The sequence below is a fragment of the Aulonocara stuartgranti genome, assembly GCF_965226115.1.
Source record: "Aulonocara stuartgranti genome assembly, chromosome: 2".
In the NCBI taxonomy this organism is placed as follows: Eukaryota; Metazoa; Chordata; class Actinopteri; order Cichliformes; family Cichlidae; genus Aulonocara; species Aulonocara stuartgranti.
In genome coordinates, this window is record NC_138940.1 from 28,357,820 (window position 1) to 28,385,200 (window position 27,381).

Consider the following 27,381-nt stretch of genomic DNA (forward strand, 5'->3'; position numbering starts at 1 on the left):
TAGGGCCAATATGTGTTTTGCAGCTTTTTGCATAAGCAGTGCAGCAACTGTCTTTTAGTTTTTTGGTAACTATCTTTTTCTTGCTTCATAATAAATTTCAACATGAATATTTTGATTGATGACGCCCATTAATAACAGCTTAACTATTAACCTACCTAATAAAAACTAACACGCACAGTTCCCTTTTGTAGCCCCTAGAGGGCGGTAAACAAATTAAACCAGGAAATTGCATCTCTAGATATGAGTTATTCGTTTATTTAACTACTAAGCCCAAGCATTCTAGAATATTTATAACAATCTGACGTTAGGTGTAACTTATATTGGATCAGGTTCAATCATTTGGACAAATAAAACATGGGTTCAATTTAAAAAACAAAAAAGTGAACAGATATTGCAGGAGTACACTAATAAACACAGTGTTTCATCATACCTGAGTTTACACACCAGTAAACACTCTTTAAATCTTTAAAACTGAGAGGAAATGTTCTTGCAACCACGAATACCACCCTCCACCAAAAACCACCCACCCACACAAACACACGCAAAACATAATTAACTGTACAAGAAAGCAGAACTTTGCTGTAACTGTGGCACTAATTCTGATTCAGTAATTAAAACAAGCAAACAAAAAAACAAAAACAAACTGTCGTTCTGCACCCATTTTCTTATATTTGATCGACTCAGTTTTATAGTTTTTTTTTTCTGGAAGTTTAAATCGGAACTTCAGCTGCAGTTCCCCGGTGCGGCCAGCAGCGGGCAGGGCTGCATGTAGTAAAGCAGGTCAGCCATGGAACCGCCTCTTCCAGTTCTCCATTTTGTATGTTTTTCTTAGAGGTTAGCGCCTACTTTCCTAAGGGATAGCTGGCAATCAGTGTAGTTACCAATCTCACCTTTTGCATGCAAATCTACAGCTAGATTGATTTGGGCGGCTGAAAAAACGCCGAGGCTGGGTGTGTTGTATCATTTGATGTCGGAATGTAGAGACGATACGCCGCGACAGGAGTAATGTTAGCAGATTCAATCAGGGTGTATCAACCAAAACAATGTTGACAGGCGACCTGTGGACAGATATCTGCAACCACTCATTTCAAGGGTAAATACGATACATTATTCACATTTAGTTGGTTCAGTTAATGCTAAAGCAGCCGTTGTAAGGACTGCGTTAGCTTGAAGGCTAATATTAGTGTCAACGACATTAGCCTATTGCTACCTAGCATGTCAACAGTTAGCAAGAAGCTACCGCTGGGAAATCTTAAACTTGTCTTAACTTTACCAGTCTCTGCATACAGTGTGTAGTCTAATTCGCGATGTGTGTGTTTGCTTTAATTGCAGTGGATAAGAGGTCGAGATGTGTGCATTCATGTCAATATTGTGCTAATAGCTAGCGTAGTTAGCGGTTGCAGTTCGTTGAGTATCAGGCGCGATCAGGCAACTTTCCTCTGGTCTTGAACATAGCTGGAGTTACCTGCTCTGTGCATGTGTTATTATCGAACTCCGTAGCATTTCTGCACATTTATCTGTGTTTGCACTCTGTATCTTATCGCTGTCTGTCTCCTCTCCCCTCTAAAGATGGATAAAGGTGGAGTGAAGAAGATAGCATACAGAAGAGATGACCATTTAAGCAAACTGGTCTATACTGAAAGCCCCGAGGAGGGAGGTCTGTTGAGAGTAGCTCCTCACAGTGCCATGTCTGTCACCTCTCCCGCCTCTGTCGTTCTTCCATCCAGCTCTTTGATGCAGCCAGGACAGGTGCCCAACGGCCTCAACAACAACACCCTTCCTGAGGAGCTCACCTCTGCCTCTGTCACTGCCACCGTAGGCTCGTTGATCGACAGTCCACAGCCCCGGGGATTGACCAAAGATCAGAGACCCCAGCACCAGCAGTTACTTCAGACGCAGACGACTTTTGGTCATCAAACCTTATCAGAAAATTTGTCCCAGTTGGATGCCAGTATAGCAGACATCACCCAGTCCTCCATGGATTCGCTAATTGGGGGATCAGATCCCAACTTCTTCCCTTTGAAAACGGAGGATTTCTCCTTGGATAAAGGAGAGCAGGACCCAATTGACCTTGATAATGCCTTTGAGCCCATTGGGAAAGATATGGACGTGAACCAAAAGTTGTTCAGTGACAACACTCTGGATCTGCTGCAGGACTTTGACCTCTCTGGGTCCCCTTCAGATTTTTATGTAGGGGATGATGCTTTTTTGTCTTCTCTTGCAGATGATTCTTTGCTTGGAGTGACATCCGAGAGGGACATAAAACCTGCTGTAGTTGACAGCAGTAACACGACTGGGGCAGTGCCTGTTGCCCTTAATGGCAACAGTGTGACCAGTCCAGATCTATCCAGCCCTACCATATCCACAACTACTTCACTATCCCCTACAACCACTTTGTCTGCAATGGTGAAAAAAGAAAAAGATGCAGACTTCATCCAGCTCTGCACCCCAGGTGTGGTTAAACAGGAGAAGACCTCTGGAGGACAGAGTTATTGCCAAATTAGCGGCACGGCTTCTGGAGACATGGCTGGGACTAATGCCATCTCAGTCTGTGGGGTCAGCACTTCAGGAGGACAGACCTACCACTTTGGTGTGAACACACTGAGCAGTGATACTCCGCTGCAGAATGAGCAGAAGCCAGTTTCCAGCCTGTTTCTCCCAGTAACGACCATCGGTGGGATCTGGAACCGAGGCCAGGGTATTGGTAACAACTCATTAGTCCAGAGGGCTGGTGAGGGGTTCTCAAGTTCCCCCTCCTACCCCACCAGCTTTACCAGGTAACAACTGTCGACATCAGCTGTGTCCTATCACCCTTCATTTCAGTATGCCTGAATAAGCACTATCTTTTATGTTTTAAGCCAAAAATGCCTTGTTTTTATCATATATATCATCTAGAGAAATTTAGTATTTAGTGCTGAAATACCACTGCAGCAGTGTTAGACTGCATTTTAGCAGCAGGTCTGTGGTCTTCAGAAGTCAGCCTGGTCATGAGCTGACTTGCCCACAAATACTCAAGATCCTTTGCTGAAATTCTTGTTTTTTTTAATTGGGTGTTTTGTTTTTTTTTTTGGTTTTTTTTTCTCGGTTAGTTGACTCAGTGTTAGTGGGGGTTTGCATCTCAGATTTGATCTTACTTGCAGAAGCCTTGCACCCCCTTGGTGGATATTCATAGCTTGTTTATGAGACTTTTTTTCTTTCTTTCTTTCTTTCTTTTTCTTTTCTTTTCTTTTTTTTTTTTTTTTTTTTTGGTAAATGCTGCTTGTGGTTAAGAAAGTTGTGTTTGAAATTCGGTTGCTGTTTTTATTTTCATGTGATTTGACTGTTAGTTTCAGTTGTACTCGTCTTGTTTATGTCTCAACTTTGGTAGACTTTGTTATCTGCTTTCAGATCGGACTTTGGCAACTCTGGTAAACCAGTCTTACAAAATGGTTATCAGATATTGGTGTCAGCCCAGACTGTTTCACTTTGACTTCACACAAGCAGCTACTCACGTCTACCTTTATCAAATAAAATGCTGGGTAATTAAAGCATTTAGTAAACTTTTATTTGTTAAACACATTACATTGACACTATTGATCCCTGGGAGGAAAATCAGCTTCAAAAAGTAAGGGTCAGCAAAGTAAAACGCTTACTTTTCAATACCAAGAACAGAAGTAAATGCGTTACAGGTGAAAATAATGCAGTTGTATAGAATTGGATCAGCAATCAAGAAAATATGTGAATTGCTATAGAAAGAGTCGCTGTATTGAGTTTTGACCTGCATCTTTTTCAGTCTGTAATCTTTATTTCTTCCCTGTATTTTAGTTAGTTTCTATTATTTGTGGGTTTTCAGCTAAAAAAAATGTCTAAATTAAAGTTTTGCTGTTGATGGTGCTATTAGTGTGGGGCACTGATGTTTAGGTGGATGGTGTACATCAAAGTAGCACCACTGCTGCAGTTTTATTATAGTTCCTGATCAGTACAACTTCCTGCTTTTTTTTTTTTTTTTTGCGCAGCGATTAGAGACGGTCTATTTTTATACCCACAGTGAGACATTTGAGGAAGTTCTTTATTTCTGCAATTTATTTTAAGCCTTTTTTATTTATCTCTAAATACATAAAAAATCATATTACAACCATATTACAATATGGCACAAATCACAGTTTATCACTCCAGTGTTTGTATTTAAATAAAAATACAGATATGAGAAATAACAATATGATATGTAACATTTACAATGGGTTTTGTTTCTCTGTTTCCTTATTCTGTAGAATTGGTGACTCATACAATTAGACGTTTTTTGTTTGACTTGTTTTGGTTCAGCATGGTTTAACCTCTAAGATAGTTAACCTACTAATCCTGCTTTGTGAGGCAGACTGATGGTCGCCACAGGATGTGGCTGCACCAGAAGCAGTAAGTGCTGAGATCTAAAGGAAGGATGTGCTGTTAAAGGCTCGGGGAATTCCACTTATATTCGAATCAGACAGGCCATCCTTTTGTTTTCCTTGACAAGAGTGTCAGTATGAGTCTCTATAGCTTGTTTCACTTCCACTCTGTGATCAACTGTTTTCTGATTTGTTGTTTTTATGTCCTAATCCCACTATCTCTTTTGTTTTCTATTATAAGAGTAAGGTTACCCAGTCAGGGAGTTCAATGAGTCATTTTTAGTAGCTCTTCCAGCTGTTTTGTGCTAAAATAAACCTGAGGACAGATAAGTAGGATCATGGTCTAAACAGATTATTTGAGCCCGTAATATAATAATCAAATTATTTCTGTGTAAGGAGAAGTGAGGGGGGTAGGAAAGACACCTTCTGTTCCTATGATTTATTTCCAGTGAGCTTGCATTCTGGCTAATAGGAATCACAGTGTTTGCAGTGCACATGGCCCTACAAAGCATATTTTGTTTTGTAGTTACTTTGCTGCCCTGCAGATATTTTATGATTTCAGCTCCGAGGCTGACATGCAAACAGAGGTGTGTCAGAGAGTCTAACTGTCTGCTTTATTTGCATCTCTTTTACATTCACGCCTGTTTGATTCAGTATCTGATATGGGAGTGATCAGCTTAAAACTTGGTGCACCCTGTCAGCACAGCCACCGATGTGGTTGTGTTTGTATTGTGCAAATGATGCATGGTGCCATCTCCACAGCTGTCACACTGCTTGGTGAGCAGGAACAGATGAGTTCAGACATGAGATACACCTCAGCTTCATTTCACTTGAGCCTCTAATCGTCCTGTCTTTGTGAACAGTAAAGGTGTGTTTAGGCATGGGATTATGCCTGTCTGTGTGGTGTGAGGCGAAATGATTTTGTGTGCACCTCTGGCTGTTTATCTTATTAGTGTCTGAGTCTGTGTGTATGAGTAATTTTTGTGTGGTGTTTGTTTGACTCTGGTTGTGTTACATTTACTGGCTTGAAATGAACTGAGCACTGGGCTGTGTTTTGATTGTGTGGTCACCCGGCAGTTTGCATTAGGTAGAAAACTTCTCACGCTGCAATGCCACTGCTGCTTCCTTCTAAAATTGTGGCTCAGAGGGCATTGCGTGACACTGAGTGACCGACCTGAAATGGCACATTTTATAAATAGCACACACAGTAGATTTTTGCTGGGTTTCTCTGTGCAGGACTCCTAACATGAGTCCATTGTCCATTAGTTTCAAACGTCCGCTGTGAATTCCGTGCATCACGTTGTATTATAGTATGATGAACTGACTCGTAGATAACCTGTTTGCAGTTAATCAAGAATGCGAATGCGTCACTTTAAGAAATGTGGAGCTTTGTTTATTTTGGGAAATACACACCCTCATCATGTCATGCCTAGTTTTGACCACCAGACGTGATGGATCGATGGAACTGGTATAAATATATTCCTTCAATAGATAATAATCCACCTTATTTTTTCTGAGTGCTTCTTCAGCCTTTTATGAAACCATAAAAATATAGATGTAGGGGAAAGGAAACCTTATGCCTTGTTAACATGCAAGTTCCAAAGATAACTAAAGACACTGGCATGATTGTGAGATTGTTCTGTGCAAATTCTGGGCATAGGTTTGCAGACAGTTTTCTACTTGTTGCAGCTGTCTATACTTTTACCACGGGGCAGTGTCACAGACAGCTGGTCTGTGGGATAGTTGTCTTCATGTTCATGTGGTTATTGGTAGTTTAGCTTAGCTCTCATCTCAGAAAATCAGAGTCAAGTCAGAAAAGAGCATTTGTTTTGCTCGATAGCGTATGGTAGAGCACTCATTAGCAGTACTTGGTGTACAGCAAATTTCTGTTTAGTTTTGGTTTTTTGCACTTCAGAACATCACCGTTGCTCATTTACAAATAAAGTCTGGTTGGTATTCAGTGTATGGCTTATTTTGTAAGCCACAAATGCACAACAGCGCTAGTACACATTACAAGCTCTATAGTTTTACTGCTTTTCTACTACTTTACTATTGCTTTCATTTTTGCCAACGTTGATACTAAAGTTGGGGTTGGTGGAACCGCTCCAACTTTACAAGTAGGAAGTCCGATTTGAGGGGGTGTTCCAGCTGAAAAGTACGACAGGGAACTCAGGATTTCAGACTTCCCTTCAGATGGAACACAGCTTTATTATACAAAGAACAGGATTGTAGTAAAGTAAAAGAGAATGTTAAAAAAGATGAAAACTGTCCACTGCAGTCACTACCTCTGCTTTTCATTAGGGGTGGGGGAAAAAATCGATACTGTGTAGTATCGTGATATTTTGTTTGCTAATAATGTATCGATACAGGGACAGCAGAAATCAATATTTTGTTACAAAAAAGTTTTTGTGGAATGGAACATGCTCTGACTTCAGAGCATGTTGATCAGCTCCTTTTTCTGAGCAAGAATCCTGACATTCCTTCACTGTCCAAATGTGTTTAACTTTTTTTTTTGGCAGCAATAAACATGACAGTTTACTTATTTTAATTTAAGACATGTTTTATTTTAATTAAGTTTAAAACTTTTTTTATTTAATGTAAAATTATATTTTGTTTTAATTTACTTTCAAATTCTTCAGTTGCTGAATGGGCTGCATAGTTATCATAAATTTCATAGTTCAGAATAGCTATAATTGTACCAGATGGTTGCATTCAGTTAAGTTGGACTAGACTGTAATACAAACCGTTCAGTTTGTCAACAGTAAAACTGACTGAAATGAGAGAAAGACTGAGTGTGAGACTTTGATATTAGATAAAATGAATATTGATAAAGTTTACCTTGACGTACAGAATCTGAATATCGCAAAATATTTTAAAAAATTGCAATAATATCATATCGTGGGATGTATGGTGATTCCCACCTCTACTTTTCATGGTGTTTTTTTTTTCTTAATTTGTTTGGCACTTCTCCCTGTATCAGTTGAACTTTCCTCACATGTTCAGAAGAACTTCTTAACCAAGCAGGATTTATCCTTTGTGGAGGGTCATCCCCATTGGGCTGTGTGCTTTTTTTTTTTTTTTAATCGGACTACACAGAAGCACATCTGTGTAGAGTTGCATAACCAGTCCGTCACTCTGGATAGCCAAATACCATAAATACCACTTAAGCTGTTACTTATAGTCTTCTGGTCATTTTCCAAAGTTGTGCCGCAGTGGTTTCTGGAGATTTACTTTTTGCGGGGTGTATCTCAGCGAGTTTTGAGGTTATTCTAGAGCTTAAAGAACATTCAGACACAAGATCTTTTTAACACGGGTACTTAAAGACATTTGGGATTGTCATTGTTAATCCATCTTTGGTTTTAGAGTAGGCAGTCATCAATTTGAGTAATGGTATCTTCTGTGCTGACACACATGGCAATGGAAGAGAGAAAATGGTGAAAAAGGCTCTCAGACTGCACTGAAGCTAAACAACGGCACATAATTTAAACTATCTTAAAAATAATAATGTAAATATTTTGTGTTTAATTAGTTTTCCCCTTTGGCTTATTGGGATCTCAGGGGTTTTCATTGGGTTGGTGTGCTGCTCCCACTAAGGCAAATACACTGGACTAAAGATAATTAATATTTTTGTTAACCAAAACAACAGACGCATCATTAAAATATTGATTTGTACTTTGTGCTTTGACATTATCTTGTCTTGTTGTAGGATAAAGATGAGCTCTAGTTTTTGTAGCATAATCATATTGTCTATCATTATGTTGTTGTTGGTGCATGCTGCAGATTAGTATTTGTAGATTTGTGCATTTATTCAAGGAACTTTGTTTGCAGGCGTAATGAAACTGATTCATTGAATAGAGCCGTTGTCACTTAGAGTTGTCTTGTGTAGCTTCAGCATCTGCTTTTCACTTTATGTGTGCATTTGGATGATTTATGAGTTAGGTTTTCACACATATAAAAGGCCTTAAATTCAAGTTTCCGCTCAAGCAATTCCTTTAGCTCAGTTTTTCTGTTTATTAAGTAGATTCTCTGGAAAGTTAAAGCAAATATTTTCGTAATGGATCCCTCGTTTAAGTTATTTTTTTGGCCAAAAAAGCCACACTTTACTTTCCTGGAGCAGCCATGGGGATTGGCTGCATTTTTCTGCATGATACTCTAGTGGAGTCTGAGATTTTCTTTCAAACAAGTGATTTGAGAACACATTTGGTGCATTAACTAATTAAAAAGAAATCATTTGTTACAGAGTAACAAATGTGTTGTTATAGTAACAACAAATGTCTTGTTACTGCAACCCAAACATTTGTTACAAAGTCACAAATGTTTGGGTTGCAGGGTTAACCACCTGACTTGATGACGCTGCACAGGCAGCGTTTAGTGAATCTGACCTTCTGACTCTGAGCTCGTGTGCAGTCAAGATGGGGGCGAATGAAGCAGTGCCTGGACGAGACGGTGATCTCACTAACGTGGTAACTCTCCAGAGAATTTCACATGTGGGAATACTGAGTCTACTGTGGAAACTGACTATGACTCACAGCTGAATGAAACTCGGGAGAGTAAATCTCTTGAAAATATTTTGATTCAACACAGGTGCTGCTTTGAAGGAGCTTCTTCTCTTCCACAGAAAATGCCTTTGTTTAATGTTTTGTCATGCATTAAAAAGAAACAAACAGCTAAAGCTTCTATGTGAACATTTTAGGCAGTGCTCTTCCGATCAAAATGTTGGTATGATTCCTGCCCTCAGGGCTGTGTATTATGATAGCTACAGTGTTTATAAGACACTGCAGAGACCTGTTCAGCTAGTGAGATCCTTATCAAACCGTTGCAGCAGTGGTGGGCCTCAATCTGAAGTTAGAAAGTGTGTTTAAGTTGTATTGGTGAACTAAAACTGGTGTCATGAGTGCCAGCTGTGGTTTAAAAGCTGGTTTGATACTTGAGTTATTTGTGGTCAGTCATTAATTTATATATAACTGTGTGTATTTAAATAAAACCTGCTTGTAAGCCTATACTAACCTCTGTGCCTTAACTCTGTGTTTAGAAAGTAATCTTTGGTCAGAGTCCCAGTTCACTGCACAGTCTTGCCGCGGCACACCCCTCTACTCGCTCAGCCGTCCTCTACCTCTCGCTCCCTCTTTCTCCCTCTGTCCCCTGCTTTTACTTCCTGCAGTCAAGGGCAGAGACCATGACCGTCAGCAGAAGCTTTCAACTGCTGTGTATCGCTTCTTCTTGTGTGTGTGTGTGTGTGCATGACATTTCTTTCTGTTGACTATGTGTATTATTCATGAATGTGTAGGTGCGCGCATGTATGTGTGCATGTGGGTGTGTCATGAGCACCGAGGCAGGAAGGCAGACCGCAGAGCACAGCCGTGAAGCTCTCACTCCTCTGACCTACTTTCTCTCCCGCCTCCCCACATCTGGCGCCGAGTGAATGCACCAGATCAAATGCCAGCCATTCCAGTCTCTTTCACGTTATTACTGCATTCCCCTGTAACCACAGTGCTGCTTTTTCTATATTTACTCTTTGTTGAGTTTTGATGCTGAATAGGCTTACAGAAACTCCCCATATTGAGGATAAGAGGATACAGCTAGGTTAACTCTGTGCATTATGTGCTTTTTTTGTTGTTGTTGTTGTTGTTTTTTTTCCTTTCAGTGAAGTTGTTGAGTCAGCAAGTCAAACTTTTGGGAATGGGATCCTCCCACATCCAGTAATACCCAGTTAAAGGTATTACAGTATCCAATTCATTCAGCCAGGAAGTTACCTCCCACCTACACGTACGAACAGCTTCTATTATGGAAACTTGTATGGAAACTCGGATCCTAGGGGGTTGTTCTTCCTATGCTTAGCAGCGAGTTGAGTCTAATTTCCTCTTCTGGTGCTCGAAGCCAAGCAGTAGTTGCTGCTTTGGGCTACAAACTGCCACTGTTATTGAAACCGATTTAGCACGAAGAGGAAGACAGTGGCCCTTTGTGGACAGTGACACAGAGGGACAGTCCAGAGTGCCTGTATGATGAAACAAAGCAACAGCCATGAGAAAACTTGATGTAGATGTAAAAACCGAAATAGTATGCTTTTTCACATGTTCACTGTACCTTGACAGCGTGCCTCATTGAGTAAAGGCGTAGCACCAGTATGTATAAAGACATACTGTTATTATTAGACACCATACATCATAGATATTTTTGAAACGTCTAGCCCAGAAAGAAAAAAAAAATCCTGCCACTCACTCATAAAACCTCTTTAATTGTTCTGCATATGAGAACGATTCAGAGTGCACAAACCAGTTCTCCTCTATATTTCAGTGGTGTACTTCCTCATACACTTCTACCGGCTCTGCTCCAAACGTCTGATGAAGATGAGATGTTTGTGGGATGATGTTAATCCATATTTGTAGCTGCAATTGCCAGTAAAATAAAGCAACCATCACAAGTGAGGCTGACAAATCCAGTAAAATGATTGGTCATAATCTTTTCAGTGCGATGACTCATTTGCAGTGGTTGGTTATAAAGTAGGTCAAGTAGTTTGATTGAGAAAAATATGTGTAAGAAAAGCTTCAAATGATTTATCATCTGCAAAAGAAGAATAACTGATAATCTGAATGGGCAGACAGTGGAGTATAGAGAGTAGGGGGCTGCCAAGTTCCTTGTGATGCACGCAGCTTAAAGGGGATTATGAATTGTTAAGCAGGGCATTGGGACACCTGCGTTAGCACAAGTGTGTTGCCTGCTTAACGCCCAGGCTCATTGATTGCGCTCCTAAGCAGCTAACTTTCTCAGCGCTGCTCGTGTTGAAGGCGAGCCCCCACTCAGGGTGTCTCTGCCTTTGTTCTGCGTCTGAGCTCTGACCGAGAGTACACTCAGAGGGAATGCAAGAACTTCCTGTTGATTGTGAGCACGCACTTCAGCAGATGGTTTCAGAAAGAGGAAATTTGGTCTCCCCACATTGCCTTGCAGCTTTGAGTGGTTTGCATCTGACAATCCACAAAGACAGATTTGCAGCTCATATTATGGTGAAGTTCAGTTTCATCAGCTGATTTCACAATGAGATTTTGAGTGTCATAGACAGCCACAACTTCTCTTCGGGGTTACATTGTTGTCGTTCTTGCAAGCATTTACCAGCAGCAGTAATTGGATTTAAGCCAGTAGTCCAAAGCCTTCTAGTAAAGCTGCTCTGCTGACACCATTTCAGTGGACCAGTCAAGGACAAACCCTCTGACATCATCATCATCAGTCTAGACTCATTAGCAGCCACCGCCCATCGTGCAGGCCACTACACTCTCATTTGGGGGCTTCGTGGTCTTATTTTATTTTTACCCATCATGCAGTACGATCCAGAGGCCTTATAAGTGATCCAAAATGCTGTGGCACAAACCTCAAACATAGACCCGAATCATGAAACATTATCTTCAGTGACAAGTACAACAGCGAACTGTGCAGCAGATGGTATTTCCCCCACACAGCCATGACCTCTCAGATCTATAGGCCTCAGTAAAGCTGTAGTTCAGCCTGTGTGGAGAACTGGTGATGTTTTAAAGGGAGAGAGCAGAAAATATTGATTTGATTTTTAGCTTAATATGGGAAAAAACTGTATATAGCATTGTTGTTCAAAGCATCCTGGCTTTATATTTGGTTCTTTATATTTTTCTACAGTATAGTGTGTTGGTATAGCCACACTGAAGCATTGTGTTAAACTCTAAAGCTTGGAACAGGCTGCAAATATAATAGCGACGTATTATCACCTAATAACTTTGTTACAGGACACATTTTGGCAAACCGTAGCTTCTTAACACATCCAGCAGGGGTGAAACGATAGCATTGTTATTTGGAGGCATTCTTCTGAATATTTGCATACATATTTATACATCTGTTAAGAGTTTCTGCTTATTGTTTTTTTTTCTTTGTGCTTAGGTTAGAGCTTTTGTTGAAAGCAGCCACAAGCTGTTATTACTGAAAAGTGCTAAAGGTTAAACTTTTAAACAATGCACTGGAAAAGGCAGAGTGAGTAAAACATTTTGGAAATTGTTGAGGATTAACAATCATTTTCACATTTGATTCAGTGGTAATGTGAAAATATTGTTTACTTAACTAGGGTCACCTTAACTTTGGTAGGCTATGAGTTGTGCTCTGGGTATAAAGTGTAAAAAGATGCGTGGTCATTACAGGATGAATTTTGGGGTTTACAATGCGCACTTGAATGCATCATGAAGTCACATTTTCTTTTTATTACATGGTTGGCAAATTGATCTTGTTGTTAAAGTAGAGATGGTGCAACCGTCCCTCTCAGGTGATGTTAGTGTATAAATATAAACCAAAGTTCAGTGAGGTTAAAACCAGTCAAGGTCAAGGACATACCCCGACCTTGGCTTGTTTGTGTTAGTTTGGAAGAACTGCAGAGAGGGCAAAGTGAGCAGCACTAGAAAATAACATAACTTTCTGTTGGCTCACTTTGGGATCCCAAATGAATGCAAAGGTTATTCCACGTCAGTCATCAAGTCCCTCAAATCCAACCATTTAGGATTGAATTGAGAAAAATTCCAGTGGAGCAATCCACCTTAATAGGATTTCTGCAAAATTTCAGGTCCCACTGTTATTAGTTTTGTTTCTCAAAATACAAGACAAATCGAAACTAAAAGATTATTTGCAAAGTTTGTTTTGGAAGCAGAGCAGTGTAGTTTTTGCATCCTGACAGTACATCAAGAAGTTATGGTTGAGAAGACATGATGTGTCCTGGATGTTGTTACAGGACTTTATTGCAAAGAGAGAACTTGCTAATGCCACCTCCAGATCCCGTCTTAAAAATTAACTACAGTTTTATCGTTTTCATATGAATTAAGACAGTTTGTAGCAGCCAGACGTTGCTAATCAGATGTACTTGTCAAGTGTGACAATCCCTATAAAAGCAGACCTTCAGGCAGTTTGCTGATAAGGAACATTCAGGTGTGCATTAACACAGTGCAACCATATTCCCAAGAGTGGAAATCCCTGCAAATTCAGCACATGGTCAGACAGTGCAATGCTCAAAGAAACTGCAAAAAACCCAAGAGCTACCATTTTCTTTAGCCATCTAGAGCCATTTGACATATTAAAAGTGGAAGTTCATGACAGTAAAATTATAACAAGACTGAACATGCATGGCTTGTTTGGAAGGGTTTCAGGAGAAAACTCCTCTTGACAAATGACATGGCTGCACAGCTTAGGTTCACAAAGATGCATCTAGCAAAACATAAGACTTCTGGAGCAGTGTCCTTTGGACCGATCAGACCAAAGTGGAGATGTTTGGTAATATGCAATGTCAAATATGGAAATAGCCCGACACATCATATCAGCACTAACACCTCATTCCTGCTGTCAAGAGTTACTTTAATTAAAATGTTGAAACATTTTGGATCCTCAGTATTTTGGACCCTTGATCTGGAAAGCAGTGAATATCAGAATTTATTAAAGTCTTCAGCTGCTACATAAATGTGACTATTTTAAATATTTGTATTGGCAGATTAAAAGGGAACATCATCAAAACAATACAAATGTATTGCTGATACGTAAATGGTAATCATGTTATCCAAAATATAAAAAACTTTATGCAACCATTTTAGTGTCCAAAATGTGTATGAATAAAAATCAAAGAAGAATACGCTAATAACATGAGAGGGATTATGTGATAATGTACAAACAGGTGAAAAATGCAACGCTTTTTGCAAAGTGGAGCTCCTTTCAGTAATAAGCAAACAAGGTCCAGTGCAAACCGTAAAAGGTCAATTCCTAGTCATTTGACAGCAGTTTGGCGTTTAAGGCAGTATTTGAAGAATAACAGGATAATAGTGCCATCTCTATTACCCTTCAACCAAGGTGATGCCTTTGATTTAAAGCATAACTGAGCAGAACTAGTTTTTCTTGTGAATACTTGAAAAGACGGAGGGATGAGGGAGGCTCTGCTCTCTGTCATCACACATACTGAGCTATAATACGGGCATGTAGTTTTAATATTTCTTTTAAAGTGCAGCCCACATCAGCCTTAAATCAGTTAAAAAATAAATATCTCTAGGCTTAGTAGTCACTTCTTTGGTGTAACTTTGATGGATAATGAGAGTGGGAACATACTGCAAAACCATTACCCCACTGTTTGGTTTGTTGAATGTGGATTTGCTGGTAATTTCTTGTTTCCCTTTTCAACTGTTGCAAATGAATGATTGATTGTTTCTTATTTATACAAGTAATGCACCTACTTAAGCTGGGATGCATTGTTTTTTTTTTAAGCTGGGACGATAAATCTGGTTTTCAGGGCTTAAAAAACAGTTGTTATTGCACCATGCCCATTTATCATAATGTTCTTTCTGCGTAGTCTACCTCAAACATTTTGAAATCCTGCTCGTGTTACTCTTAAAAACATTTGTTTTTAAGTTCAAAATAATCATAAATGCCGGTTTCCTGGCTTACTCGTGAATTTAGTGGCTGTGTTCACTCTCTTTAAGCTGCGTTCACCGCTCACAGCTGACCAGAAGGGAGTTGTTTACGTAACACTCCACTTTTCGGCATTCGGCTCTCCTAATTAAAACGAGATTTGGAAGTAAACACTGGTTTGAGTTTGAGGTGTAAGAAAACAGTGCGGTGAAAGACGGAGAAAATGAAAGCTCGGAAACAATCACACAGTTGTACAGATTATAGAAAACTGACATGTATTGGCCACAGTGTGTTGTCTAGGGGAGCTTAGCTTTCACAGATCTCGTGCTTCTTTGGTTTTCTTGCCTTTCTTTTGTAACAAGATTTATGAATGCTTCTGGACTTGATGCTTTGATGTTTTACTCAGGTTTTCCGGTCCTGCGCTGTCCATTGAAAGTGCATGAATGCCTGCTTTCATCTTAATACCCTCATGTTGTATAACAAAAAGTGAACTTGAGTCCTCTGCCAATAACCTCAATAAGTGTTTTGTTGTGTGCAGTGATGGTGTTCAGGAGAAGCTGTTGTCAAATACAATAGTTTTCATTGCAGCAGCAGATGTGTAAACATATGGACAGAAACGGTTATTGCACGTCTCAGGCTGCATATCCTCTCAGTGTGGGCGTTGTCATTGCTGTGGCCATTGGGTTAGAAAAGTTCATGAATGCAGCAAAGTCCTCTAGTGGCGGTTTTGAGCAAATGCATTCTTAACCAGTATTGACCGGGTCTGGAAATGTTTGCGGTTCAATCACAGGAAGAAGGGCTGTTTGATGAAAACCACCGGATTTAGGATGTGACCGCAGATGTTGAGATAATTTAGGTTTTAAGGGCTGGGACTTTAAAGTTTTCTTCACTCAAGATGCTGAGATCAAACCAGAGTTTACAAAAATAGTCACTAGAGTGTGTGTATATATATGTAAATTGTTTTTTATTTGCTTCAAAGCTTCAGCACAGAGTTATAAATATGAACTACAGCTCAATTCTGGATAGGACAAGGCTGCATAAATAGCACTGTGTAAACACGCAGTTTGTGAATTTTACATGAATTTGATTGTGTTTTGCAGCTGTTTGATTTGAATCAGTTTAAACACTTTTGGCATGCAGTAAAATTACATTAGCGAGATGTCACTGTGTGTGAAATTGTGTTTTATTAAAAAATAAATAAATAAATAAAAATGCTGCTTCTTCCAATTCTATCTCCAGGCAGGAAGGGAGCACCGCTACATCCTCCACACAAGGAAAGAGCGGGACTCATAAAATCTGCCTGGTGTGCTCTGATGAGGCTTCGGGCTGCCACTATGGCGTTCTCACCTGCGGCAGCTGCAAAGTCTTCTTCAAGAGAGCAGTAGAAGGTGCAACACCCTAAAATATCATCATTTGTGTATTTATTGCCTCCTGTTACACAGTAATTACTAGTGTTTGCCTCTCATGTTAGCTCAAATACAGGGGTTATAATGTTAAAGTTGATGCCTTAATGTTTTAAAAGACCATGAAACACCTCATTAGATTTAGCCTGCAGTGTTTGCCTTAACATTTAAGGTAAATAACACATGGATCTTCTCTTCTGTGTGCTGCAGGGCAACATAATTACCTGTGTGCAGGGAGGAATGACTGCATAATAGACAAAATCAGGAGGAAGAACTGCCCAGCCTGCCGATTCCGAAAGTGTCTGATGGCAGGCATGAATCTGGAAGGTATGCAGCACCCGCATGGATATTTCAGATGCTTTGAGTTGTTTTATTTGCAACTGTTCACCCCTGTTATGTCTCCCGAAGCTCGCAAATTAAAGAAGAATCGGTTAAAGGGCGTCCAGCAGAGCAACCCACCAGAGGTTACACCTTCACCGCCAGTTGAGACCCGCTCCCTCGTACCCAAGTGCATGCCTCAGCTCGTTCCAACAATGTTATCCCTGCTGAAGGCGATAGAGCCAGACACCATCTACGCTGGCTACGACAGCACCCTGCCCGACAACTCCACCCGCCTCATGACCACCCTCAACAGGCTTGGAGGCCGACAGGTCATCTCTGCCGTCAAGTGGGCCAAGGCCCTGCCAGGTTAGTGGTGCTTGGTGTGATTAAGCTTATGGTGGGGAATTTGTAAAGTATAAATAGTAAAGACAGGTGATAAGTTGAAGGGTCTTAGCAAGGTGTCGTCACCAACACCTTGAGGCGCCTTGAGGCGACTGTTGTGATTTGGCGCTATATAAATAAAACTGAATTGAAGCAGGACAGCTTCAAGTCTCTGTAATGCTACTCGGGGGATAGATCATAGTTTCTCCCAAAGATATTCCATTTTTGGGTGTTTCGATGATGGTGGTAAAGAGTCTGGCATGTTTGACATGTTGCTACAAAACCTCCCACTGGTGTTCAACTGGTGTTAATTACGGTGAAAAGACAAACACTTAGAAGAACATTTTATTGATTTGTGCCCACTAAGGGAACAAATGGAACCAAACCACAACAGCAAAAATGCCCCCAACAGCTAAACAGAACCAGCAAATCCCAGAACTGTTGCAGTCAAGCATTTAGGTTTGTTCTGTAGGGCTGGCCTCTTTGCTCGACGGTCTGATTGTCACCCTGTGGGATCCCACAGAGGAGGTTAAGGGTTAGGGTAGAGGTTAGGATAGTGCGATCCACCCTCCATTAAAGTACAGCGAGTGGCCCACATACACCAAATCAGTATGCAACAAATGAGAGAGAAACACACACATCTATGAGTTTGTTTCTCACTTCAGCATGAAGAGATGTCTACACATCAACATTTCATTTTAGCCTAATTAGTTGAAATAAGTAGATTTATGCTGAACATCATATTAATGGTATTTTAATGCATGAAAGGGAAAATGAGCTAAAATGGCCTTGATTGGCGAGCTATCATCAGTCACTTTGACCATCTGCACAACCCTACTGTGCCCTTCTCTTGGCGTGCACCACACGTACACTCGCCCACCTTCAGAGAATATAGTGACAGATGACTCATCTGACCTTATCACTTTTTCCACATCTCTGCGAACTGTTGTCTTTGCGGTTTGTTTGTACTGCCAAACTCTCAAATGTAGATTCTTCTTTGTAACGAGGACTTCATGTTCTGTAACTCCATGTAGTTTATTTCAGTGTAGTTTCCAAAATACCTGTTTTTAATGACAGTTCCACTATGTCCTTTATTAACATTTTAAGCTATGTTATGAGGAGAAGCTTCTTTGTTGTTTTACATGCTAATGCAGAAATATCATGTTTGTGGTATTAACCACAGCTTCACTGGTTGCTATTGTCTTTCTGAAGCAAATGTCACTCTGGGTGTTTTCCGTGTTAAGCATAGTCTTGTGTGTTCGCCAACAGTGATGCCTCTTTAAAGTCTGTGCAAACAGTTGTTTAGCATTTTACTTGTAAACCACAGACCACCTCTGGAAAATGAATATAATTATTTTATATCGTGACTGCTTTGAAAACCAGTTAAGGTATTTCCACGTCCTTCCCCTCAGGTTTCAGGAACCTGCACCTGGATGACCAGATGACTCTGCTGCAGTACTCCTGGCTCTTCCTCATGACTTTTAGTTTGGGCTGGAGGTCTTACCAGCAGTGCAACGGCAACATGCTCTGCTTTGCGCCAGACCTCGTCATCAATGAGTAAGTATTGCTAAGCATTCTAAATCGTCTGATACCTAAAGGACGACTAGACCGGTGTATATTTAAAATAAGTGAAATAATGTGTCACTGCTGTCGGGATTGTTAAAGTAAAAACATAGATGACCAGGTGACTCAAGCACAAACATCTGCTTGTTGAAGTGTATCAGAGCAGCTCTCTGCTGTGTGTCCCATCTACCAACATTCAAACTGTGTCTGCCTGCTCTTACTAGTAATCTGTGTCTGATCCTTCTTATAGAATCTGAGAGCAGTGAGCCGTTGTCAGAGCTATCGTGCTTAGGGCTATAATAGGCCTTTTGCTTTTCATTTTTCTCCCCCTAATCAGAAGCTTAAAATTAGCATGATCATAATTAATATCTGACAAGGGTGTGTTTTCTGTTGTTAGTCAGCTCCAAACAAACCTCATTTGCTGCCTGTCTTTTGTCATAATTTGCCAAAAATAATCTCTTTCAAACATTTGTTTGTTGTCCCGCCATGGGGAACGCTGTCTTAGTATTGTCTTCATACCCTCTTTTTTTATCTACCCAAACAGTACTGGAGACAAAATCATGCTGCTTCCCTATAAATGAGGATAGCTCAGTATCAGATGTCATTTAAGTTTCTTTTCCTATTTTACCCAGAAGGCCTCTCTCAGCTGACTGTTTAACTGTACCAGTTACACAGACCTAGAGATCTGGTAACCAACGGTAGTAAAGGGGGGAAAAAAGAAGCATATTCCTAAACCAGTGGGGAATTGGTCACTGGAAGTTGCTGGCAGTGAAGGAGATATACAGCACTGCACTAAAAACCACGATTTGATTGCCACGGTCACCTGTAGTTTGTATGAAAGATGCAGATTTGTCCGTAAACAGAGCTCCAATATATACAAATGGCTCAATATAAATATCCAAGTATATTACACAAGCCCCTACTACTTAGCTAATAGTTGGCTTTTGTTTGCACACAAGTTGGAATCTACCATGCTGGCGACAGCTTTCAGCCAGAACAATCACAAGGAGGTTTTTGGTGCAGCACCCTCTTTGCAACAAATTTCACCTAGCTACCAACTGTGAACAAGCACTCACCAACTATACTCGGATGATACAATTTTTTCCTTTTCAACTTGAAGCCTTAACTGTCCAGCTGAATACCTTCATCATCAGATGCCATCATGGCTCCTCTCTGACAGTCACCGTCTAGTCCTCGCCATACAGCCAGGTGTGGGATCATGTTAACTTAGACATCCAAGCCTGTTGGGGTTAATGCTTGTTTTTATGCTCACCATGGCCCCTGTAACACGGCGGTTATGCTGCTAGCACGTTGGTGTGTTGTGAGACTTTCTGGGACTGTAAAGTCTTTGATTCTGGTTTAAACTTCTTCCCTTCCTATACTGGCGCTGATGTGGCGTTATCTTCTGAGTGTGGGCACTTATGATTCGGGAGAGTGCTGTGGTAGCTTCCTTCACCTTGACAGCAGACATAAATAGAAGCGACTGCATGACGACGTTGCAGTGGCGTGCGAAGCATCAAATGTGGGGGGAATACTGGTGCCTTAAGCCTTGCACATGAGGATCAGTTGTTTGCTTCATGGGCTAACCCCATGTTGGCAAGCCTGTTACTAAACAGTGGCTCTCTCACCGGATTATGTAAGTTAACTAGCAAAGGACTGCAGCTACCTGTGTGTCATTGTGCTCATTCCTTTAGGGGAATGACACCTCCTGGGCTCTGTTTATACAAGATGAAATTGTATTGAAGTCAATCATTGCCGGGATTTATAAGTTAAGTGTCACTGTACTCCACTGTGAGCTGTCTTACCTTGAAAGAAGAGAGAGTAGCAGAGATAAAGAGAGGCTCATCTTGAATGATGAGTGATATTGAACTACCCTCATTTTATAGGTAATGCTGTTAGAGCATCAATCATGTTATCAGAGAACCGAGGTTAAAGGACCAGTAACCTCAAGTTTGTTTGTCAGCGACATGTCGCAAACGTTGCCCAGGTGTATTTCACAAAGCTTGGTGTAGAGGCAGCACATGTGTTCGAGAAGACACTGCACAGGAGGATCACTTATCAACTGGAAGTTAGGACACTAGCCTCAGCAGAGATTACCCCTTTAAAATACCTTCCTTAGAATAATATCTAATAGAAGCAGATAGTTTATTCTATATCCTATTTTTGAGGTTTTCATGTTTTGGTGTAACTCACAATATAAATGGATCACTGTAATGATCTGTACTAAATGGAAAAATGGATTTTCACCCTTCTACATCATGACCATGGACATAAAATGTACAGAAATATTACAGGTAGCACAACAGGAGAAATATTCTGAAATGTCTCTGTCTGAACCCACCAGGGAGAGGATGAAGCTGCCCTACATGACCGACCAGTTTGAGCAGATGCTGAAGATTTGCAGCGAGTTTGTTCGGCTGCAGGTTTCCCACGATGAGTACCTGTGCATGAAGGTCCTGCTGCTGCTCAGCACAGGTCAGACTTCCACCTGAGAGCAGCTGAACCTATGTTACAAAAGTCATTATCTCAATCCAATACTATAGACAATGTTGATGGATGCACAAGGCACATCTCAGCACTTTCTCAGTTAAACTAATACGTAGTTTTAATTGAGTACAGAAGTTTACAAAACTGCATTGTGGTGTGTGTGATCATTTAGTGCTGCAGAATTAAAGGTGCCAGACTACATTTAATACTTAAACACATTTATATAGTCTTTAGAGCTAGATCTCTGCCTTGTAGACTATTTGGATAGTCATTAGGTGCTGTTTGTGTCCTTCACAGCATGGATGTTTTAAGTAGTTAATGGTGTTTAAAATGCCCTTCCGTGATTGCGGTTTAAACCTGGAAGTGTGATGGCTGTAGCGTGAGACACGGGCAGTAAAAGTGAGGCACACTCCCCTGATTTTATTTCCAAGATGGTGACATTGAGTGTCCTCCTCTCCCACAGTGCCAAAGGACGGCCTGAAGAGCCAAGCAGTGTTTGATGAGATTCGCATGTCGTATATCAAGGAGCTAGGAAAAGCCATTGTGAAGCGTGAGGAGAACTCCAGCCAGAACTGGCAGCGATTCTATCAGCTCACCAAGTTGCTGGATTCCATGCATGAGGTACAAAGACTGAGCACATGATCCCAAAACCTATCCGTGCCAGCAAGTCGTTATTGACCATCTGCAGTCCCTAAATCCTTAAACAATGGTCTGTTATCTGTGACTAATCAGATTAATCATTTTAAAGTGCAGAGAGATTTGAGGGAGACTTGTTTCAGTGATACAAAACAGAAAAGTACAGATTTGATAGTACTTCCTAAAGTGCAGCAAAATTGATCAGAAACTATCTGTGGAGGGTTTGCTCAGTTGCTTAATGTCGACAATTAAGAGAGTGTGATATATCAAAGACACTCACTGAGGTTCATAATAAACTAGAAGCACCTTTTTGTGGGGAACAAACTGGAACTAACCCCCAGTGCAGATGGACCGCCACTTACAGAAAAGATAGGAGAAAATAAACTTTAGACAGTATTAACGAACAGTGTCTGGCTTTTGACTCTCAGCTGGAAACTGTGCATAAAAAGCCAGCAGCCCGAGCCGATCACATCGCCCGTCACTTATCAGTGATCACCTGCTCTGGCACCTCTGCTAACACGATGCCAGAAGTTAACGAAAGACTCAGAAACCAAATATCCAATCTAGGAGGAACTCAACCTACTTTATCAGATTGCTGAATGTGAACCAGAAGCAGCTGTGTGAAAGGGATATGGCTTTAGAAGCAAGGAGTAAGCTAGTGGAGGGCTAACATACCGGCACAAAAATTGTCTGAGAATGCAATCAGGACCTTAAAAAAAAAGACTACAAAAAGGCTCATTTAATACTCGAAGTGAAACTGGTGAACCCACCATCAAAGCTACACATTGCTGGTGCAGTTTGTTTTGTAGGTTTGCATGTAGCATTGTCAGCCAGTGTAGGGTACTGTGCACAAGTCTTGATCCATCCCTCATTTCTTTATGTTTTGCTTAAAAGAAGATGGACTTTTTTGTAATTTCTAAATTGGTCTTGAGCAGTAACACTACAGGCTTTTCAAAGGTTTTTTTTTGTTTTTTGGACATTGGCTGCTTTTTCATTCACTTTCACTCCTCGTACAACTTTCAGAGGAAAGTTAAGAATGTCACTTAACACAGACAAGTGAAACGCGGAATGAATCGGTGTTGTCTACAAATAACACATTTTAAATTATGGGGGTTTTAAGCAGTTTGTTACTAGCAGCCTGCTCCAAAAACACATAATTTGTTCCCATTTCTTTACTTAAAAGATGTCAAACATAACACAGAACAGTATTAATTGTAAAATAATATTTTATTAATAATAGTAACATAGTATTTTTGTACCAACAAGGTGATTCCCAAAGAGCTGTTAGCTGAAATGTTTGCCTTAATATTTTAAGGTGGATAAGTATGTACAGTCAATCAGTGGTATCTGACACTCATGTCCTTAAGAAATAGGCCACCTGTAAAACACGCTGGGCACTTATAGCTAGTGTTGTTGATGGGATAATAAAAAGCAGAAAAGTATGGTGATCACACTACTATCTAGAAAGCATCAGATTGGCACCAGTTTTCAGTCTAATCTAAAAACACACTGCCAGTGTAGTAAAAGCATAAAAGATGGTGTTCCATTGTGGTTTTCTATTAGGCATGGATTGTCCTCCCCACAAAGTGGATAAGCGTTATTAAAGCAGGGAGGGATCATCTTGACAGAGAACAGAACAAACTACTTAAGAAAATGACAAGAAAGAGTTCAGGCTGTATTTCTGTGTATGTTAATTGAATTACATGAGAGCAGCAGCTGTACTGTAACTTTGACTTAAATGTTTTCAAGCCAGTTTTTGTTGCTCGCTGGAAATATTTGTATATTTGATGGACTGTTTAAAATGCCACTCATAGTTTTAAACCATTATTCAGGAAACACTTGCATGTGTTTTATGTTAATCACGTTCTGATGTTTCCTCCTCTTGCGTTCTCTCCAGATGGTCGGTGGTCTGCTGAGTTTCTGCTTCTACACCTTTGTGAATAAATCCCTGAGCGTGGAGTTCCCAGAGATGCTGGCAGAGATCATCAGCAACCAGTTGCCAAAATTCAAGGCTGGGAGCGTCAAACCTCTGCTCTTCCACCAGAGATGACTCACCCCCGTAACAGACACAATGCCTTAAAAAAAAAAAAAGAAAAAGAAAAAAAGTCCCACCACATAATCTCACCTCACCACCCTTACCCCAACCCCAGAAGACTTGAGGATCCCAGGATGATGTATTTTGGGAGCACGTATGCAACTCTTGTGTAGTGGCTCACGGGTCTGATGGGAGAGGGCGGAGATGTTTGTGTAGAAACGGCAAGCACAAGAGGTTTGGTTTTGTTGAACAGTGTAGGATGTAGTGTGTAACAATGATTAGGACTTGTTTGTAAGATAAAAGATAATCACAGAAGAACTAGACTAACATCAACGTCATCTCAGGTTTCTTACCTTCAAATTCAGAACGTTATCTAAAATAGATTGAACAAATATCTATGTACAGGTTCTGATAGTATTTTCTACATTTTCAAATTATGACAGTTTCTACAATTACCCAGGTTGATGTTACCCAAGAGGGTAGCGAAGCTTAACATGCTCGTCGGTAGGCTTTTAGACTGTATGTTCCACTTTTAGTTTTTATAGGAGGTTGTAACAAAATGTTTTATCAGTCACATGGGGGGAGAGTGTGTTTTATAGTCATTTAAAAAGCGTATTTAGTGGCTTTTCTTTTTTTTTGGTTTTGCTAATTAACTTTGGAAAATACAAAACAAATCTATGGGACTGTTAAGAGACATCCATCGTTCTAAGGATTATTTCTTTCACAAGCTGACCTCTTCCAGGTTTACACACGTCTTTTATTATAAAAGGGAAAAAAAAACATGTGCCTTTTTTGCTTCAATGATCACTTAGCCATTTTTCTTCCGACCGTACTCTTTATCCCGTCATGGTCTACCTTCATCGTATGTTGATTGTACTTTTTATACTTCTTTCGAGTTTTCCTTTTTGATTTTCCAGTGGCTGTATGTTATCTTTAGAAGTGGCAGCTCACGTGTAGAAATGATCCTTATTGTTAAACAACGCTCAGAGCCTGCTTCCTCCTGCACACACACACATACACGGGAGTCTTTAGGTGCGATTTGAGCACTTTGTACTCTGCTTAAGGCTTTAAAAGGCTGTGAAGAAAGACTGTTTAAATTGTCTTTCCTGTTTGACTTTAGATGGAAAGTAGAGCTGCTTTTTTTTTTTTAGGAAGTAGCCCATTTTGTGCTCGTTTTAGTCCGCGCTCCTTCACCGGTAGTCTAACAGTTGGATGGATATCTGCGTCTACCAATCACAAGAGAGAGGGCTTATTCTTATTGTGTTTGCAAGTTTATGTCATTTTTGATTAATCAGGAAATTTCTGTGGTTTTTAATGTGGCTCAAAGTGGAAGGAGAAACACCTGTCTTTCACTTTTTAAGCTCTTTTTACAAAGTGTGTTTGGTAAAGATGATGTGATACATACAGTATATCTCTTCTCTCAATAAGCTTCTGCTTTGGATTTTTTATTTTTTTTATTTTTTAAATTTTAATTAAAAGCTCATGTATTATTGTATTCATTAAAGGAATAGCTGGACATTTTGTGGGAATGCAGCTATCCCGCTGTCATATCTGTACAGTGAATGTGAAGCTGGAGTTTAAAGCTGGTTTGGTATTTCTGGCTTTTTTATTAGTTTTTTGTATAAACTAAAGAAACACAATCTAACTGGTATTAATGAGGTGTTAAAGGTCCTGGCAGTCTTATTGTTTTTAAATGAAACCATGCCAGATGTTCCCCTCTCTACACTCTTTCTGTGCCGGCAGCTTCATATTCATTGCAGGGATATGAGACATTTTACAGAATACTGGTCAAAATGTCAGAGTATTCCTTTGAGAACGAACAGTCTGTATGATAGACGGCTTGTGTATCGAGCAGTTCGGCTCAGGCATCGTCCCCTCCCTAGACAACGTGTCCAGCATCTGCTTGTGTTCTTCGTATGTTTGTTTGTTTGCCATTGTGGACGAGTCCCGGCATTTAAAAAAAAAAACCAGTCACCTCATAGAGTCCTGTCACAGTCCGAGTGTAGCGTTGCTGCTTTGGGGAAGCAGGCAAAATGGATCCTTTTTATTCTCTGGGAACTGTTTCAGTGCCAAACTCCTGTTTTGTCTGTTTTCAGTGATGCTGAAAGTCGGTCAGTATTGTATGAGAAGCGGAAATGAGCCCAAACTTTGAAGCTTATAAATTTGTCTTAAATAGAGGGGGGGGAAGTCCTGAGTTATCTGCACTTCAGGACACTGGATTGTTGTAAGAGATAACTGAGTTTTATATGTAACACAGATGTATAAACACACGTGTGTGTTTGTGGGGTCTAAGTGGGAATTTTCACCAGTCAGCCGGCCGTGTTTCCTAACCCCTTTTTTTTATGTTTTACATGAATGTGACCCTTAAAAGAGGAATTCATTTATTTCACTTGAGTATTTAAATATGGAAAAATGTAAAATTGTCCAGTGGCTGATCTATCCCCCACGACAAGTCTAAAAGAACTTTCTCCCCCATTCTCAGGTTATTTAAACTGTCTGATTCACACAGCATTTAGCTGTCTGTGCTCCGTTTTGACACTAAAAACCAAAAACAAGTTTGGATTCCCCAGATGTCTCTTTTGGTGTTTTTTTTTTTATGTTTATTCCTTTCTCCCCCACCCCCACAAACAAAGATAAAAAATTAAATATATGAGAATAATTTAATGACTCTGCTGCCACCAGCATCACTCTCACTGAGGCTCAGACAACAGATGCTTATCATTTTTCTGAGAGGTTTGTTTCAGATATTTGGAAATCATCTTGGGTTACTTTCACATTCAGTGTAGCCAAGTCTCTACTGCTGCTGCTCTTCATTTAAACAGGTATATATACACACACAGAGATATATAGATATATATGTATGTATGTATATGTATATATATATATATATATATATATATATATATATATATATATATATATATATATAGAAAGAGAGAGAGAGATAAAAATCGCACACTTGCCTCTTCTTGCTCAAAAATGTCTTGTGTGTACATTTTTGAGGAGGACATCTGAATATGCAATAGAAACACCATCATCATAGCATAACATTACATTACTTCTTGTTTTCCTTCATTTCTTTCCTATATAAGCTATTTACGTACAGGGGACTGACTTTGATCTCTGCAGGCCAGCTTTTCAGGATATTCAGGAAACAATAATCAGTCCACCCAGATTGCACAAACAACAGCCTGTTAGATGTTTGACTACAAGGTGACCAAAGCAAGTGCAGACAGGACAAATGTACAGTTCTTTTTGTTTCTTTTTCCTCTAACGTGGAGGCTTTGGTCGGATTGTGTAATACTGTGAATAGGATAGGAGTCAGTCTATTTCACACGCAAACTGGTTGTGAAAGTAATCAACCAGCTTGAATCTTAAATAAAAATAAGAAAAAGAGAAAAAAAATTTGCACTACCCAAATATTATTTGAAAATCTATTTTGTATAAAAACATATGCAGACATTAACTTTTGAGAATTATCAAGGGCAGATCATCTTTCACTGGTATATGCTTTCTCTAAAGAGCGTTTGTTTTTTGTTTTTTTTGTTTTTGCTTCCAACCAGTTTAATATGTACATATAATCCATTGTAAAGAAATAATGTGGTGTATTTGTCTCCAAAAAAATAGTTTTTCAGTACCTCCCCCCCACCCCACCCCCTCTGTATTATTTCCTCTCTGTAGTGAGATCCTGTTGATATTTTTCCTCCATCGATTAAAGTTTGAACCTTTAACGTCTTTGTGTGGTACTTGTCGAAACGGGGACGTGTATGATGATGTTTGCCATCCGTCGCAGTAAAACTAA

At 40.0% G+C, this 27,381-nt stretch overlaps 1 protein-coding gene across 3 annotated transcripts; it reads left to right on the forward strand.

Annotated features, from left to right (window-relative positions):
• Window positions 1-753: 753 nt before the first annotated feature.
• nr3c1 (nuclear receptor subfamily 3, group C, member 1 (glucocorticoid receptor)) lies at window positions 754-27,310 on the forward strand. Of its 3 annotated transcripts, XM_082553427.1 has the most exons (10): window positions 757-1,093; window positions 1,570-2,777; window positions 15,993-16,141; window positions 16,367-16,483; window positions 16,565-16,843; window positions 18,271-18,415; window positions 20,766-20,896; window positions 21,372-21,529; window positions 23,442-26,445; window positions 26,510-27,310. In XM_082553427.1, exons 2-9 carry the CDS (start codon window positions 1,570-1,572, stop codon window positions 23,592-23,594), a joined length of 2,340 nt encoding a protein of 779 aa, XP_082409553.1. In that variant the 5' UTR covers window positions 757-1,093; the 3' UTR covers window positions 23,595-26,445; window positions 26,510-27,310. The 3 variants fall into 3 exon arrangements, with proteins under 3 accessions (XP_082409551.1, XP_082409552.1, XP_082409553.1); XM_082553425.1 differs by having other exon boundaries at window positions 754-1,093; window positions 16,367-16,843; XM_082553426.1 differs by having other exon boundaries at window positions 754-1,093; window positions 16,367-16,843; window positions 23,442-26,441.
• Window positions 27,311-27,381: the final 71 nt, after the last annotated feature.

Bases quoted from the DNA above. Each gene is read 5' to 3' on its own strand.
- nr3c1 (XM_082553425.1), top strand. From the start codon at position 1,570: ATGGATAAAGGTGGAGTGAAGAAGATAGCATACAGAAGAGATGACCAT. The intron at 2,778-15,992 runs GTAACAACTGTC...TTCTATCTCCAG, and splicing joins TACCCCACCAGCTTTACCAG to GCAGGAAGGGAGCACCGCTA. The intron at 21,530-23,441 runs GTACAAAGACTG...CGTTCTCTCCAG, and splicing joins TGCTGGATTCCATGCATGAG to ATGGTCGGTGGTCTGCTGAG.